Source organism: Puma concolor, chromosome B1 (assembly GCF_028749965.1).
Source record: "Puma concolor isolate L17-30 chromosome B1, mPumCon1.1.hap2, whole genome shotgun sequence".
Lineage (NCBI taxonomy): Eukaryota > Metazoa > Chordata > Mammalia > Carnivora > Felidae > Puma > Puma concolor.
Window position 1 is genome coordinate 121,698,152 of NC_141670.1, and position 19,547 is coordinate 121,717,698.

Below are 19,547 nucleotides of genomic sequence, written 5' to 3' on the forward strand. Positions count from 1 at the left end.
GGAGCTACCTTTTTATGTATTTCTTGAGCCTAGCACAGATCAGGAATACATGTTTGAAGAGTGAATGATGAAGGATAATTAATCTGGCATAAGATAATGAAGGCATTAGTCCACTCTTTCTTGACAAATATCCTCAATCCTAAATGCCCAGAGAAAGCAATTTTAATTTTGTTAATGTTTATTTATTTTTGGGAGAGAGAGAGAGAGCAAGAGTGTGAGTGGGGGAGGGGCAGAGAGAGTGGGAGACACAGAATCCAAAGCAGGCTCCGGGTTCTGAGCTGTCAGCACAGAGCCCCGCACGGGGCTCAAACTCATGAACTGTGAGATCATGACCTGAGCCTAAGTTGAACACTTAACTGACTGAGCCACCCAGGTGTCCCAAGAGAAAGCAATTTTAATTTCTGCAGTGTTATTCTCTTAAAATAATAGATACTAATTGAACTACTATTATGAGCCAATCATTCTCATAAATAATTAATATGATCATCAGTATACATAATGTCTCCTGGGCATCATAGCGATCACAGCGTTCATTAGTGACAGAGCCATTAGGTGGTCATGTGCTTTTTTGGCTTCAAATCCAGTGCAATGGAAAAATATTTCCTATATTATTAAAAACTGTTTAGTCTTTCTTTAGATTAATAATATTCTTGTATGGATAATGATCTATTCTTTATCCAAAAAAATCACTGTGGATTCTCCTTTTGTTTAAAAAAATTTTTTTTTCAACATTTATTTATTTTTGGGACAGAGAGAGACAGAGCATGAATGGGGGAGGGGCAGAGAGAGAGGGAGACACAGAATCGGAAACAGGCTCCAGGCTCCGAGCCATCAGCCCAGAGCCTGACGCGGGGCTCGAACTCACGGACCGCGAGATCGTGACCTGGCTGAAGTCGGACGCTTAACCGACTGCGCCACCCAGTCGCCCCTCTCCTTTTGTTTTAAACATTGTGCAATAATTTATACGAAGAGAGAGCAAAATTGAAACATTTATAAATGACAGGTCACCAAATAGCCAAGCAAATGTGACTTTAAAGTGCATACACAAATAGTAAATATATTACCACTAGAAAGCTGAACAAGTAAAACTGTTAAAAGTAAACATAGAAAAATAAAAAGTAGAAGGATATACACTGTGTTTTTTCCTATTTTTTAGTCACTCTACATATTTTCAATTACGTGTATGTATTATTCTAGAAAAAGAATAATAAAATTATTTCATCTTCCAGATACAAATGGAGGGTATTAAATTTCATTCACTTTTCTACCCTAATCATAGTTTTTCTACTTGCCCCAGAAGATTTTTTAATACGCTAAGTTATATTAAAAGGTTATAGACATTTTAGTAAAAATAACTAAACTACTTGTTATCAGATTAAAAGTTAATTTAATATTGGAAAATGCCCTAAATTATCTTTGTGTGACAGGTTTTGTGAATTTTTAATACTTTTTGTCATAATCAAAGAAAGCTCTTCTGCAAACCAATTTGAAAAAGAAAGCCAAAGCCAGGGTTGTTATTATCTGAGGCTAGATTTACACCCCAGCAATAGGGCATTCAGAAATGGCAACGACTTCATTTATCCTTTTTTCATAAATTTAACTGGCTACTTTACTGTCACTCCTGTGCTACTAGCTAATCAGCAAACATCTCTTAATGCGCTTACCTCTGCTGAATGGATGCCAGAGGCTACGCCTTCCTTTCAAGAGCATCCGGATCTATCAGAATAATAAAAGTCACGTTGCTTACCTGAACTGTTAGCCAGTCTCCAAGACATAAAATTGTCAGTTTAAATTATTTGCATTTGTATCAGTTACTGTTTTTTCCATTAGGAAAATATTTCAGCAATAATTTATTTGGGTGACTTCTAATAACCTATATGCTTGCTTCAAACGTGTGTTTCATTGACACACATTTCTAACATGGAAACAATCTGGTTACATCCAAGTAGTCAAATTGATATTATTTTTGGAATATTCTGATGAATAATATGCCAATTTTTGAACAATGTGAGGTCACTTACATAGCTTACATGATTATTCACACAGTGGCAGGTTTACATAGTCTGACAAATGAAAATACCTGCAAAATCAGTTGAGATGCATACATGCTATTGAAATACCAACTGCGTGAACACACACAGTCCAGAATATTCTTATATTTAGAATGCCTTACACATGTTCCCAGTTTCATTTCATTCCTACTTTACTTTCCCCAACAGATAATCCCCTTCTGATTTTATTCCTATTTTCTCTAACACATCTCACAATCAAAGCTCTCATTTGAATAGTTAGAATTAATCATAAGGGAATTAAAGAAATAGGCATATTGTGTGTGTCTTACTCAACCTGTCAATGCCATTTTCCCTACTGTATACCGTCCTCTGTTTCTATTCTTATTATACGCCCACCTCCCTCTCATTCAAAAGATGGCCAGGCCCAAGAGCTGAGGAAATGGCACAAAAAGCAGTGTTACCGATCTCGGGCTTGAAAGAACCATCCTCTCAAGAACTACTTGCCATTTAACAGGGATGAAAACGTGGTGCAAAAAACCCTCTTTCTCTACCAGTGTTCAGATGACAATGCATTCCATGGTTAAATATGTTCGTGAAATATTGGATTAGAGAAAACTGAAGATACATAGTTGCAGAAATTTATCAGAATGTCCCAGTATGCACATTCAAAACTTATTTCACAGAACACTTTCTCCAAGGAACACATATGGTACACAATACAGATTGAACAGCACAGTACTAAAAAAAGAAAGCCCTGGAAGCATGAGCTCAGGCCATCAGGTAAGAGAAATTATGAATCACCCTTCATAATCTCCCACGTGGCCCACCATTTTCACCTAGCAACAGGCATGACAATTATCAATCACAGAGCACCTACTATGCTGCAAGTATTACCAAATGTTCTTTCCTCTTTTCATCATGAGTACAGAGAGGTCTTGTAACAGAATTACCTAAAGAATGAGGAGCCTAGGTTTTTATATGTACCAGTTGAGAAAATTGTTCTAAGGAGTCATAAAGCAATAAAATATTTTAACGTAATAAAATGAAATATGAACATACTTTTTAATGAATCTTCTATATTCTCCTAAGCAGAAGCAGGAATGAAATATGTGTTAATAGCTAACTTCACAGCAGACTGGTCCTCACAAACGAAATAGAAAAGCTCTCCCTTTCTTTCTATAATTACACGTGCTTTCTAATTACCCATAGGTTACTCTCAACCAGAAATTTGCTTAGGAGAACCTTCCTATTATTCTTTGGACCCTGAAAGATCTAAGTGAGACATTATATACATTTATACTCTATTAGGAGTAAATTGCTTAGACATAATTCAAGCAATTCTGAAGATATCACTAAATCTTTACCTATATAACTAAATCAACTGTTATTTTTACTTGTATGGTATTAGAAATGCCTTCATCCCAAAAGCTAAGAGACTTTGAATCCGCTATTATCCAGTTTTTGTGTGTGTGTTGGTTTTCTTCTTTGCAGGGAGGGGCAGAGAGGATGTATGATAATATACTTTATAGTTGTAGGCTAAATCTTCAAGAATTAATAAATGAAAATTAATCACATTTTTATTTTAAAAGAATATGATGTAAAATTCTTGGGGCGCCTGGCGGCTCAGTCGGTTAAGCGCCCAACTTTGGCTCAGGTCATGATCTCGTGGTTCGTGAGTTCGAGCTCCACATCGGGCTCTGTGTTGACAGCTCGGAGCCTAGAGCCTGCTTCAGATTCTGTGTCTCCCTCTCTCTCTGCCCCTCCCTTGCTTGCGCTTTGTCTCTCTCTCTCTCTCTCTCTCTCTCTTTCTCTCACTTTCAAAAATAAATAAACATTAATTATTTTAAAAACTGAATTCTCAAAATGGGAGAAAACTGTTCTTTACCCATTAACTAGTTTCCCTGAAGACAAAACACAGTTTCACATATAAAATCACATAATTTGTTTTCCTGGCAGACCATAGGTTTCATCCAGTTCAATCTGTAGAGAATAACCAGAGAAACGTGTTTGAGATATTATTGTGTTTAATAGAACAATTAGAAAGGTTAAACAGGAGAACAAAAAAGGACATTTACATGAAGCTCTCAATCTTGAGATTCATATGTCACACCAGAAATACAGACAAGGAATCATGTAAACACATTCCATCTAATAAAAGTGAAATTTGAATACTGAAGGTATTAATATATGCCGTTTGCTAAGCGCCTGCTATAAATGCTCCAGGCATTTTTCAGACAGAACTACATTCAATTATATCAAAAATAGATATGTTTCTTATCTCAGATATAAATAAATTGGATTTTAGAATTTTTTTAAGTTATTTATTTGGAGAGAGAGTAAGCATGAGTGGGGGAGGAGCAGACAGAGAGGGAGAGAGAATCAGAAGCAAGCTCTGTGCACTCTCAGCGTGGAGCTCTAAGTGGGGCTCGTTCTCACAAACCATAAGATCATGACATGAGCTGAAATCAAGAGTCCACAGCTTAACTGACTGAGCCAGCCACTCAGGTTCCCCAAGAAATTGGATTTTAGATGAGTAATTTGTTTAAAATCACACAATAAGTGACAGTTTCCATATTTGAGTTGATATGAATAGTTACAGATATTGATATAGAGAATTAATCCACAAACATAGACATATTTAGTTACCTTTAAAATATATTTACGGTGTTAAATTGGAAAAAAGTATAGGAAAACAGGTGAGAGATTAGGAGAATAGGTGACTGCTCTATAACACAATAAAAATCTTGATATATTTTAAACTGCAATTCTATATGTATACCCAAAGATCTATCTTAAATTTCTTTTAAGGGGCACCTGGGTGGCTCAGTCAATTAAGCTTCCTACTTCAGCTCAGGTCATGATCTGCTGTTCGTGAGTTCAAGCCCCCTGTCTGGCTCTGTACTGACAGCTCAGAGCCTGGAGCCTGCTTTGGATTCTGTGTTTCCCTTTCTCACTGCCCCTCTGCCGTTCACACTCTTGTCTCTCTGTCAAAAATAAATAAAACATTAACAAAATTCCTTTAAAAAGGTTGTGCATGCTTTTTTTTCATTGTAACATCTTATACTGTTTAAAACTAATAAAACATTAGATATTTTCCTTCCTATAATATTAATGCAAAGGTCACAATTAATGATTCAAAGAATAAATTTTGTGAGAAAATTCATTTACCTGGAAAGACATTTTAAATATAGAAAGCAAACTCTTGTTACATTTACTCATAGAACCACAACAGGAAAGTTCAACTTTCATGTGGTTATAACATGAGTGAGTGGAAAGTTTCCAACTTCGTCATGTGGTTTAAATAAACCAAGTTACTATATATTTCTTCTGAAACCTAGGACCTTTTGTACACAGAATTTTCTACTCAAATTAATCCAATAGAAGATTTAATAGCATTTAAAGTTGATTCTCCCCAAATAAGTATATAAATATAATACAATTCCAATGCAATGAAAGGCATCTATTTTTATTGGTGCAGATCCAGCAAATAGGAGATGGCTCATGAGCCAGAAATTCTTGGGATCCTGGCACCAGTCTCTTTCAGGTGCCAACAGCTCGTTCTTCCTGATTCCCCAGCTTCCTGATGGTTATAAAACAGCAGATGCCCCTGGCCACTTATGAATACTGGTTCCCATAGCCTAGTTAGGAAAATTATTCCTGGTGGTCCAGACTAGAGATCGCTCCCAAATCCTTTACACCAAATATGTAAAAGCTAATTTCCTATATCAAAGTTCTTTCTGCCTAAAATGGCTAGATTGCTTTCATTAAATGTCTCCAAGTGTTACACAATATTCCAATTGTTTCATGGAAGGGGGAAAAGTAGATAAAATAATCTCTTAACGTAAGTAATGAAAAACTAATAATAAATAAGAAATTTATGGGATTTCTTAAATAAGAAAATTATGGAAAAGAAGATCCCTCAGGGGGCACCTGGGTGGCTCAGTAGGTTAAATGTCCAACTTTGGCTCAGGTCATGATGTCACAGTTCATGAGTTTGAGCTCCGTGTTGGGCTCTGTGCTGACAGCTCAGAGCCTGGAGCCTGCTTCGGATTCTGTGTCTCCCTCTCTCTCTGCCCCTCCCCCACTCATGCTCTGTCTCTCTCTCTCTCTCTCTTTCTTTCAAAATTAAACATTAAAAGAAATTAAAAAATAAAATCAAATAAAGAAGATCCCTCAGGAGAACTTTCCTTAGCAGATATTGGCTTGGAAATAAATACATGAGTGGAACAGAATAGACAATTCAGAATGCAGATTCCAGGATGCATGAGACTTTGTGGTATGGCAAAAATGGAATAGGTGACACTTGAACAATGTGGGTGTTAGAGGCATCAACCCCTTATGCAGTCAAAAACCCTCCTATAACTTGTGATTCCCCCAAAACTTAACTACCAATAGCCTACTATTGACTGGAGGCCTTTTCAATAGCATAAATAGTCTATTAACACAGATTTTATATGTTATATGTATTATATACTATATTCTTACAATAAAATAAGCTAGAGACAAGAAAATATCAACAAAATCATGCAGAAGAGAAAATACACTTACAGTATTATACTGTATTTATTAAAAAACAAAAAACATGTATAAGTGGACCCTTACAGTTCAAATTCCTGTTGCTTAAGCATCAACTGTATTTCAGTTTACTGGGAAGAGTATGGTTCATTTAATAAATGCTGATTTCTCAGCTGGCTTTAAGTTTGAAAAACTTAATCCCCCAGAGGGACTGCGATACTAGCTAGTAAATTATGCTACTTTTATACCTCCTCTTTCTCCTTGACTAAGATTAAATGTCATAAGCATTCTCTCTGTAGGCCTTGATTTATTTATTTATTTATTTTTTTAATTTTTTTTTCAACATTTATTTATTTTTGGGACAGAGAGAGACAGAGCATGAACGGGGGAGGGGCAGAGAGAGAGGGAGACACAGAATCGGAAACAGGCTCCAGGCTCTGAGCCATCAGCCCAGAGCCCGACGCGGGGCTCGAACTCACGGACCGCGAGATCGTGACCTGGCTGAAGTCGGACGCTTAACCGACTGCGCCACCCAGGCGCCCCTGTAGGCCTTGATTTAAATACATTTTTAAAATCTGCTAGAAGTAATATGCTATCAGTTTTTAAGGAAGTAAAAACATCCTATCAAAACTATTAAAAAACACTATTGTAATTTTATGATTAATACAATTTTATAACTATATAATTCAAAATTCTAAACTTCTTAATAGTGCTTAACTCTTAGAATATTAACCTTTGAGTGAATTATTTCCTCACCAACTCCAGGGGCTTTAAGTTTAGAGACAAAAATAACTGCATGGATTTTCTTCAATTTCAGTAATCAAGTGAGATAACTCCAAATATTCTTATCAGGAGAACCACTAGACTTAGAAGGCATCCTATTCTCAGTGCATAAAAGACCTAATTCACAGATTGTTTAACTTGCGATGAAAGATGCAGAATAGACATCATCTTAACAATAACTCTCTAAAAGGGAAGAAGCTTATGGAAACAGAAGAGACAGTATTTGAGAAATACAGGTATTCTAGCCCCAAATGTATTTTTTTCCTCCAAAAAAAGAGAAACTCATTCTAAAAAAGAATATGAGTGTAAAGATACCACAGTCATCTTATGGAGACCAGATCAGAAAAACAAGTGCAGGTGGCCTGGAAACGGAAAGTCGGAAACTAAGACTACTCCCTCTTTCAGTCCTCCTTAATTCTCTCGATTCATCTTGCTAATGATCCATCGTGGACAAGAGTCAACTGGCTGTCATCCTCTATCTATTGTGTGTCATTAAACATTATCCTTCCCCCTTCCACTGACAACAGTCTTATTATCTCTTGTTTGAAAGGAAAGAAAGGGTTTGTTGAGTCCAACAAATCTGTAAAAGCAGACAACACACATCACTGGCCAGTAAGCAAAGGCAGCAAGCTGCCTCTTAAATGCCTGTACTTGACCCAAGTGACTATTTCCAGGAATCTGAATGACCCACGGTTTTACCCATTACACACAAGCACGGATGGATAGGACATGATAAAGGATGGTTCTCAGTCTATAGATAAGTGCCTGGAGTAGTGAAAGTTTTAAACTTTTATTGACAAGTGATGAGAGAATTAAGGAAATTATCTCATTAACTGAAATAAAGGTAGAATTTTGCCTCAATTTTATCTCACTGACTTTCTCATTAGTGATGCAGTAGTTCACTAATTGTACTAAAAATGAAGTTGTCTCCTGAAACTTTTAATCAGTCTATTAAATCTAAATAAAATGTGATGAACCAATGAGGAAAATGTGTAAACCTTAGGGATTTTGCACAGTCACAAGAAATACTCTACAAGTTGTCATTCTAGTGACACGATTTTACAGAATCATACCACTTTGATGTGGTATGTTTCTTTCCCACATCTTTGATGTATTTCTCTGCTCTCTAAACTCTTCCTAAAAAGATATGATGACTTGGAAGTTACAACTTTAATAGCTTAGACAAGTTCTTGTAGGAAATGAAATAACACAATGAATTATTAAATATTTTCATATAATTATACTGAACCATATAACTTCTTGTTCAAAGTAGGTGCTAATTTGATGCTCTCACCTATCAAGGTAATGTGATATCCATATCATATGAATTCAAAGTAGTAACACAATTAGTGGCAGCTATTAAAAGAAGGCCAAAACTTCAAGTGGTCTTGACACTATGTTATTTTTCTGACAGTTAGGCATGATCCTTTCTATGGCTACATTAGAACAAAAAAAAATGAGTGAAAATATTGATCCTAATCAAAGGATGATGCTTAGTCTTCAGCATGGATCATAACCCCAAAATGAGGCACATGGCAAATGAAATTCCAAGTCAGAAACTATTCTTGTACTTTTTTAGTATGTCTTCTTTATAAAGCAGAACACATAAAAAATGAAGCATGGGAATTACTAATACAGAAAAGCAGAAGAGCTTAAAAGAAAGGAAAAGATGGGGCGCCTGGGTGGCGCAGTCGGTTAAGCGTCTGACTTCAGCCAGGTCACGATCTCGCGGTCCGTGAGTTCGAGCCCCGCGTCAGGCTCTGGCCTGATGGCTTGGAGCCTGTTTCCGATTCTGTGTCTCCCTTTCTCTCTGCCCCTCCCCCCGTTCATGCTCTGTCTCTCTCTGTCCCAAAAAGAAATAAAAAACGTTGAAAAAAAAATTAAAAAAAAAAAAAAAAGAAAGGAAAAGATGACAGAGTATGATAAAACATAACTTATTTTAATTAATTGGATACAAAGGAAATCTGGTAAAAGACCATACGTAAGGCATTGATAAATCACTTCTTAGGATTATAAAGGGAAGTGGTCTTTCTGGATTATTTCAGTGAGGAGCACTTGAAAACAACAAAGACATTTCTATTCAGTGGTAAATGTCTAAAAAAAATCATTCTTTTTATCTGAGTGAAAAATAAATACAAAGGGGTATAATTCCATATAATATTTGGTATTTTTACCACCCGGACTATTTCAATGTCTGCAGTGAAACTTGGATACTATTCTTTATATTTAGAATAGGAAAGAATTACAAGGCCATATAACAACTTATTTTTAAATAATAACTTCTGGAATGTTTGCCCTTCCTATTCTTATTTCATAGCTGTCTCTAAAATTACTGTATGATATTACATAATATATAAAGTAATAAAATAGCAACTGTAACTTAGGTAATCAGGTAACAGCTATTTAAATTCTTAAAACGTGTGACTTATATTTGGCAGGAATGATATTCTTTACATTGGATTTTTTTTAACCAAGCAGTAAATATTTGGGTAGATTCTCCATCTTCTTATAATTCAATGAATGATCCCATAATTTTCAGTTTGATGCTTACTTTTCCACATATATTTATATTTTTTAACTAGATCATAACTGGTACTGTGATATGGGTAAATAAAACATGCTCTCAATTTGTCTTAATCATTCCCATTTTATTCTTTCCTGTAAATGCCCTAGTCTAATGCCCTTTTAATCACTCTATCCTTAGTTTTTCTCACTGTGGGCTTTTTTTTCTCCTCTCACAACTATTACCCACAATATTTCCCCAAGGATATAGCACTATCTTTCTACAGGAAGCCATATGCCCTAATTTGTTTCACGTGGGAACTTGATGGCTTCATTCAAGTCTTCCCCCAATTTTATTTTCTCCATAAACAGAGTTTGTTTTCTCCAAGAAAACTCTATCTTTTATATGTAAATATTACACTATTGACCAATGATCTAAGAATTAAAATAATAGCTAACATGTACTAAGCAATTACTATTTGCTCTGGCACCCTGAAAATCACTTCGCGTGTATTTCCTCTTCCAATCCTCAAAAAGACTCTTTTGAATAAGGATTATTATTGTCTCCACTTTTGCTTTTTAAATGGATAAACTGAGGTAATAACAGATTTAGTTATATGTCTAAGATTGAACAGCAAATAATCAATAAAGCTGGACTGATGTGAGGCAATCTGAGTCCATAGGCCTTCAAAAGTAGGGCATGATCACCTACAATGTGTTCAGATAGATGTGGTGAAAAAGTTCCCCCTGATTCTCCAAGTACACACCACATACACTGCTGTTTAAGTCTGGAACCCTAAGCATTAGATAGTACAGAATTATTCCTGTTAAAATGAAAACGCCCTAAGAGAGCTACCTCTCTTTTAAAATCTCAGCAAAAGCAACCTTATCTGAACATTTCCAGCTGGTCTGAAGAAGGCAAGTTTCACCAGTTGCCAGAACAAGAACCAAGGTATTTTCTTGGAAGGAGAAATCAAGGTTATTTGCTATGTTAGAAGACTGAAGACAGAATAAAAAGCTTCAAATCTTCAAGAACTTCATGACAGAGAGAGAGACCCAGATAAACTGTGTCTCTCACAAGTTATACATAAGCATCGAGCACACGGTGAATCACGGTAGATGCCTGCTGGGTTTTTTTTAATTTTTTTACTGTTTATTTTTGAGAGGGGGGGGGAGAGAGAGAGCACAAGTGCACAGGGGAGGGGAGGCGACCCAGGGAGACACAGAATCCAAAGCACACTCCAGGCTCCGAGCTGTCAGCACAGAGCCCAATGGGGCTCAAACCCAGGAGCCTTGAGATCTTGACCTGAGCCGAAGTCTGACATTTTACTGACAGAGGCGCCCCAGATGATTTGTTTTTAAGCTAATTATTTATTTAACTCCCTTCATAAAAGGCATCAAATAATATTAATAAAAAATACACAAAAACTACGGGGTGGGGAACAGTCTATGCTTTAATAAATAAACAGTCCTTATTGAAGGTAGTAGTTAAATTTGTTTCTAAAATCACTAGGTTTGGAATAAAGCAAAGAAAGAATTTCTCATTTGGACATTGGTGGCCAGTATCTAGTTAAACATAAACCGGAAAAATACATTTCTAAATGGAATTTTCATCCACTATGCGTATTTTTACATTGTTTTAGTACTGGGTGTCATATCCTTCCTGCTTCCATTAAAAGACAAGTTGGATACTCACAGTGTTTACCATTTTATACTCATATAACTACACAACTTTTGTAGGGGGATAAAAGGTTGTTGGCGAAGTGATGAATAGATGATCTTCAAATAATAATCAGTTGTGTGACCATGGGAAAATCACTACTTGGGTCTCAGCTTTCTCTTCTCTAAAATGAAGCAGTGAACTAATTTCACCACAACGTGCCCCATTAAGCTAAAATCTACCATGCTGTGGTAACATTTGTCCAAAGCAGACAGAAAGGACACACAAAAAAGCTCTCCATATATGAGAAGAATTAATCAGAACTAGTCATGGAAGACAACTCATGCCTAGGAATAGGCATGGGTTAATACCAAAAGTCAGCTCCTTATAAGAAAAAAATGTAATTACCTTGGCCAAAGGAGGTAAATGAAGCAAGTGATAAATACCACATTGGGAAGGAGCAAAGGAGATGGGGGAAATCACACAGGAGGCACAGGAATAATCAGAACTAAATACTGGGTCGCATCACTCTAGCATTATTCACAATACCAAGTCCCTCAAAGTATTACCTGACTATCGAGGGGAATAAAAGTCATTTTCTGGCTAAACCGTTCAATCATGAAGTTTGAACAAATCGTAGCCCATTCTATTTAACTAAATTGTTAAGCTGAAATCATAAATGTTAGCACATCAAGATATCGTGGGCTCTAATTTTTTTCTTCTCATTTAAATCGTCACAAACATGCTTCCCATTTTAAGAAACGCAGTCTTTTAAAATGTATTTGTCAAACATGCACACTATCCAAGAGAAGCAGCATGACCTTTAAAAATGCTAGGAAGCTATGAAGAATTCTATTCGGCTAATTACTATTTTCAGATTTTCTTGTTGCATTTCTCACTGTGAACAACTCCAGTAATCTTAATACCCAAGTGAAGCCTTTTTTTATTTCAAAACTGGACACTTTATAATCATTAGTTCACAAATCCATTTAAAACACACAAAAAGAACTGAGTACAACTGCCTTAACATCAATTTATGTATTCAACCACATTGACTGCTTCTCCTTTGACCAAGGTAGCAAAATCTGCGGAGTGAGGGGTCTCTACCCAGAGTAATCCGTCCGCTAAACGGATCCCAGCCCATCCCAGAAATTTACCGGGTTGGATTCTGAAAGGCTGGGCAGGTAAACCGGACAAGCGGTTTTGCAAAAAAAAAAAAAAAAAAAAAAAAAAAAATGTTGACACAATTTTTAGGATGACGCAGAACTTTAAAACACGCGCTTAACTTTAAAACCCATTCCAAGGTGCCTGGAGAAACTAGAGGGCCCTGTCCCACGCGCTCTGGAAAGTTCCAGGCACTCCGAAGTTGCGGACTTTGACGGGACGAACGAGAGGTGCTCCCACTTCATCCCGGACAGACCGCCCCTCCAGAGACCACACTCCCCCCCCCCCCACACCCCCATTACAGTTGGAGCCCGGTCGCCAGCCGAGCGGCAGACGCGGCGGGAACCGGTGCCCCAGTTCCCTACGCGCGCGGGCTTCAGCAGCCCGAGCGCAATGATCGCCGAAGGGTGCGCGCGCAGTCTCCGCCGAGCCCTGGAGCCGCGCGGCCGGCCTCGCCCTCCCGCCGCCCGCACGCACGAACACCCACCTGGGGGCGCTGGGCTGCAGGGGGCCCGCTCCCGGCTCCCGCCCGCCCGGCCCGACGCTGCAGGCAGCATCGCGGCGGCTGAAGCCAGGCAGCCTGCGGACAGGACTCTGCTGCCCGAGATTCTCGGCGAGATCGTCTCTAGACGCCCCCCTTCGTCATCCCACCGCGGGCGGGTCTGGCCGCAGGGTCCGGAAACGCAGCCCGTGGGCTCAGGCCACAGGGTCACCACGAGGCCTTGCGAGGGCGCCCTGAGGAAGTGAAACTGCCCGGGGGCTTGCGCTTGCCTGCTTTTTAGGCTGCTCTCGTTTTTCCTAACACTCTCTGGGCCTGTTCACTCCGGAGATCTTAGAGCTGCGATACCTGTGACTCCAGCTTTTGTCCCATTCTAGGTCTTCCAGTTTGTCCCCACTTCCGGGAAGAAATAGGGATACCAGATGTAGACACTTGCTGGCAAAGGGGAGCGATAGATACAGATATATGGATCTGGTTATAGAAATAAAGATATAAAGATGTAGATGCAGATACACAGTTGATTTTTTTTGTATATTCATTTTGCCCATACTATGTAGGCTAGATTCATAAATTGCAAAGTGATTTTTAAAACTGTATAAAATTTATTTCCCTCTCCTGCTCCAAGTCAGAACTGGTAAAAAAAATAAGACGTGGATTGAAATAGATTCTCCAAGTAAGGGTTTAACTTCGCTTGCTTCGAAGACTGAGAAATACTCAGACTTCGCCCAGATCCTTAATATAAATGTCCCTTCTTCTCTCAAGGTTCTCTAACTTAGTAATTTACTTTTTGAAATTGAAAATATTTTTGAAGATCAAATTGAAGATTTGGTAATAGTTCATGGTTTAAATGTTCCTCTCCCTCTTTTTTAGAAAAGAAATCTAAAAGGGAGAGCTGTGTAGCCACTATTTATCTCATACAGTCTTTTTTAGGAATACCATAAATATCAAAGTATCCAAAATGTTAACGTTTTCCACATAACTCGATTAGTTTTTGTAGTTTATACCACAATGAAGAAAACTTAGAGAAATATGTGAAATGTCAGCAATTTTGAAAACTGTCACGTACATTTCTCTACTTTCTGGTAGTTCCTTTAATGTCGTTATTAACTTTAAGTTGACTTTCTTTATTGGAACTAACATAACAAGAGACTATCTAATTTATCATATTGACAAGTTAAGTGTATAGTCTTCTATAAATACCTGTTTACTAAGAGAGCTCAGTACAATAAAGACAGAGGGTTTGGTTTGCAGGGAACATACAAACCCTTGCTAAATATTTTCAGAATTCAATTCTAACTAATGTGTAAGTCTTTTTTAAACAAGCCACTGTGGAGACAGGGTCCTAACTGATACATTTGCATGTGTGTGTGTGTGTGTGTGTGTGTGTGTGTGTGTGTGTGTGTGTGTATTATATATACATATCTTACATATATGTGTATGTGTGTGTTTATGTAAAAATATATTCATTCTTCACAAAAGATACTTCAACGATGACTTTAAGGAGGAAGAGACATGAGAATTACACCTTATGCTCCCCAATTAAGTGTCCAACAAATCTTCAAAGGCATTTCAGTTTATTCCATAGAAATACCCAATGCTCACTCCCTCCCCGCACACAAAGATTTATTAATAAGGATAGTCTCAGATAGCACATTGTATATGTCCTCTGTATGGAGCAACCTCATGTGGAGAAAGCCCTGGACTGGAAGTGAGAAGGCTGTCATTGCCATTTTGACTCTCCACCTTGCTATCTGGGCAACGAGGACAATTCTGAATATTTCTGAGCCTTGTACCATCATAGTTAAATGAAGAAATGGAAATAATTACCTTCAAGTCTTTGCCAGCTATGTAATTTTATGACACCGTCCTTCTAATATACATACAATAAGATTTAAAATACACAGGATAATTAAGTACATTTTCAGATGCTCATTTGGACAATTTACATCAACATAATCCTGGTAAATGAAAAAATGAAAGCAAAAATGTGCTTAAAATTTTGGGCTGATTTTTTTCAAACCACTTTATTTAATAAGACTTTGTGTTAGAAAATATTTAAAAACCCTCCACTAAAGTTCAAAAATTATCCCAGCTTTGTTTTTGTTTTAGGTACTTGAATGGGAATATAACTCTTATTCAAAAGTTATGAGGCAACGTTTAGTTTCTTTACTTGTTTATTCTTGTGCTTCATTACTGTTGCTGTTAACAGCTACCCTGTTTTGTTTTGTGTTCTACGTGCCAACGACTATGTAAGTATTTCAGAATGTTCATGTCCTTTGGTTCTTAAAGCAATGTGGCTTTAACCATAGTTTACAAATGAGGAATCTGGATTTTAAAAGTTTTAAGTAACAGGGGCACCTGGGTGGCTCAGTCACTCTTGGATTTGGCTTAGGTCATGATCTCATGGGTTCAAGTCCCTCATGGGGCTCTGCACTGGCAGTGCAGAACTTGCTTGGGATTCTCTTTCTCTCCCTCTCTCCCTGCCTCTCCCCCACTTGTGCTGTCTCTGTCTCTCTCAAAATAAACAAACTTAAAAAAAAAGTTTTAAGTAACAGAGGTGGAATTCAATTCTAGATCTGATTCTATAGCTTGCCCTCTTAGTTACAATCCTCCCCTTCCTTTTAAGGTGATGTAAAGTCATTGCTAAAGATTACATGGACATCATAGGCAAGGTTATACCTATATTTGTATTGAAAAGGTGCTTTTGTTTTCCTGCAAAAACAGTGTCACAGAAATAAACATCTATATCTTTAAGAATAGGCATGAACTGCACTCATAATTCATTATAATATTGGCACTATTTGTTGAGGATATTAGACACTGTTTTCACAAAGATAGGAAAATGTGTAGAGATCACAGACACACGCAGATGCTGTGGCCTAAGTCTCACATGTATTCTAACTCCTCATGCATCTAGGAGAAGATATTTTAGAAATGTTTTCACTCATTTCGTCTTGTTTCTTAGTGTCCAGAACATCTTTAGTCAGAGTTGACTTTACTTTCCTGTGCTTTCTCCCTTAAGGAAGTGATACTGTCTGAAATACTGGGTTATCTCTTGCTTCACTTTTGTTCTCAGGCAAGAGGCACTTAGTAATTCTCACACTGAGCTGCTTTTTCAGGCAGGATGCCACCAGCAGCATGTAATCACAGATTTTTGATTTTACCTGTGTTACAGAATAACAAAAAATGCTAGCCACAGTTGGTTTCTTGTTTCTCATATATCAAACTCTTGGATCCATTGACTTCTTCCCTTGTATTCTTTCCCTAGCAGCTTACTGATGGCCTCAGTATCATTACCTCACTTGGTGGAGATTATAAGAGCCTCATGCTGACTCTATGTTACAATAAATGGACAGATCAGCCTATTCGCTGTTGCCCTGTTGCACTTGCCATGGCTGATTCCTTGTACCCTTTGCAGACTGGGTGCTTTTGCTAATGCTGTTGGCTTCATTTCTACTTTTAGATTCTGGATACTTTTAAAAAACAAAACTGTTTTTTGTTTGTTTGCTTGCTTACTTGCTTGTTCCGAAAGCAGCAACCTGTAAAAGTGAAGTCGTATTTTGCTTCTTCATGGCTATGTATATTAAGTGGACAGTTTTCCTTTTGAAGAACATATTCAGATCTTTAGAATTATATGTTATTTTCATAGGGTGTTATTACACTTCTCGCTTGCTAGCTCAAAACAAGATGAAACACTCGGAAGTTTCGAAGGAATCTCTTAGCAATAATTCTTTTTTGTTGTTACTGAAAGACTTTCCTCATTTTCTTATCTTTCCTCACATTTAACTTAATTATTTAATACTAATCTAACTGTGTAATGGTTTCCCTAAAGATTCCCACATTTTAATCCCCAGGACCTGTGTATATATTACCTTGCATTACAAAGAAGATGGGGCTGAGTTAAGGATCTTGAGATGGGAAGAGCATCCTGGATTATGCAGGTGGGCCCAATATAATCACAAGGGTACTTATAAAATGGAGGCAGAAAAGTCAGAGAAGAGACGTAGTGAGGACACAGAGATTGGAGTAATGAGCTTTGAATATGAGGAAGGAGACACAAACAAAAAAGGCAGCCTCCGGAAGATGGAAAAGGCAAGGAAATGGTTTCCCCTGCAGAGCCTTCAGAAGGAACCAGCCCTGCCAAAACTTGACTTTTACCCAAGTAAGACTGTTTTTGAACTTCTGACTTCCAAACTGTATGAATAAATTTGTGTTATTTTAACCCACTAAGCTTGTGGTAACTTGTTATAGCAGCAATAGGAAACTAACGTACCAAGTTGTGGTGATAAATTGAGTGGGGAAATTCATTAATAAAATAAAATTTATATTCTTATAAATAAACATATATTAAAGAATATTCATAGCAGAGTATACATTTGTTTCAACTGCACAGGGAACATTCTCCAGGACAGATCACATGTTATGCCACAAAATAATTCTCAATAAATTTAAGAATATTGAAATCATATTATGCATCTTTTTTAATAACAATGGTATGAAACTAGGAAATCAATTACAAGAAAAAAACTGGAAAAAACATAAATATGTGGAAGCTAAGCAACATGCTACTAAACAACAAATGGGTCAACAAAGAAATTAAAGAGAAAATTAAAAAGATACCTGGAAACAACATGGAAACACAATGGTTCAAATTCTTCAGGGTGTATCAAAAGCAATTCTAAGAGGAAATTTTAAAGCATTACAGGCCTACCTACCTCAAGAAATAAGACAAATCTTAAACAATATAACATTACATCTAAAGGAACTAGAAAAAGAAAAACAAAGCTGAAAGTTAGTAGAAGAAAGGAAATAATAAAGAAAAGAGTGGAAATAAAGGAAATAGAGACTAAAACAACAGAAAAGCTCAGTGAAACTAAGACCTGGTTCTTTGAAAATGTAAACAAAATTTATACACCTTTAGATAGACTCATCAAGATGGAGAGAAAAAGGACTCAAATAAATAAAATTAAAATGAGAAACAAGTAAATGAGACTAAATATTTTAAAAAGTATGAGATCACTATGAAAAATTATGCCAACAAATTGGACAACCTAGAAGAAATGGATAAATTCCTAGAAACTATAATCTTTCAAGACTGATTCAGGAAGAAATAAAAAATCTAAACAGACTAATTATTCATAACAAAATTGAATTGATAATTTAAAAACTCTCAACAAACAAAAGTCCAGGACCAAATGGCTTCATAGGTGGATTCTACCAAACATTTAAAGGAGAGTTAATATCTATCCTTATCAAACTATTCTAAAAAGCAGAAGAGGGAGGAAAGCTTACAAATTCCTTCTATGAGGCCAGTTTTAACCTGATAATTAAACCATAGACACTACAAAAAAAAAAAAAAAAAAGAGGAAATTTCAGGCCAGTATCACTGATGAACATAGATGCAAACATCCTCAATAAAATATTAGCAAGCTGAAATCAATAATATGTTAAAAAGATCATTCACTGCAATCAAGTAGGATTTATTCCACGGTGCAAGGATGGTTCAATATTCACAAATTAATCAACATGATAACAACATTAACAAAATAAAGGATAAAATCACATGATCACCTCAATAGATGCAGAAAAGGTATTTGACAAAATTTGACATCCATTTATTATAAAAATTCTCAACAAAATGGATCTAGAGGTAACATACCTCAATATGACAAAGACCATATATGACAAACCAACAGCTAACATCATACTCAATGGTGAAAAGCTGAGAGGTTTCCTTCTAATATCAGGAATAAGACAAGTATTTCCACTCTCACCACTTGTATTCAACATAGTACTAGAAGTACTAGCCACAGCAGTCAGATAAGAAAAAGAAATAAGAGGCATCCATATTGGTAAAGAAGAAGTTAAACTGTCACTATTTGCAGATAATGTAATACTATATACAGAAAACCCTAAAGACACCAACAAAAACTATTAGAACTAATAGAGACATTCAGCAAAGTAATGGGATACAAAAGTAATATAAAGAAATATGTTTTATTTCTATATACTAATAATGAAATAACAGAAAGATAAATTAAGAAAGCAATCCCCTTTAAAATTGTATCAAAAAGAATAAAATACTTAGGAATAAACTTAACCAAGGAGATGAAAAACATATTCTAAGTTATAAAAAATTGATGAAAGAAATTGAAGACACAAATAAATGTAAAAACATACCATGCTCATGGATTAGAAGAATATTGTTAAAATATCCATGGTACCTAAAGCAATCTACAGATTTCATGTAATCCCCATCAAAATTCCAACAACATTTTTCACAGAACTGGAACAAATAACTCTAAAATTTATATGGAGCCACAAAAGCCAAATAATCTCAAGAGTCAAAATAATCTCAAGAAAGAACAAAGCTGGAGGTATCATAATCCCAGGTTTAAAACTATACTACTGA

At 36.6% G+C, this 19,547-nt stretch overlaps 1 protein-coding gene across 1 annotated transcript in view; it reads right to left on the reverse strand.

Annotated features, from left to right (window-relative positions):
- Positions 1–13,352, reverse strand: part of BANK1 (B cell scaffold protein with ankyrin repeats 1) — a 313,964-nt gene extending 300,612 nt beyond the window's left edge. Inside the window, exon 1 of the mRNA XM_086704503.1 lies at positions 13,124–13,352. Coding sequence (XP_086560629.1) covers positions 13,124–13,193 — 70 coding nt within the window. The 5' untranslated portion in view covers positions 13,194–13,352. The remainder of the gene's footprint in view (positions 1–13,123) is intronic.
- Positions 13,353–19,547: the final 6,195 nt, after the last annotated feature.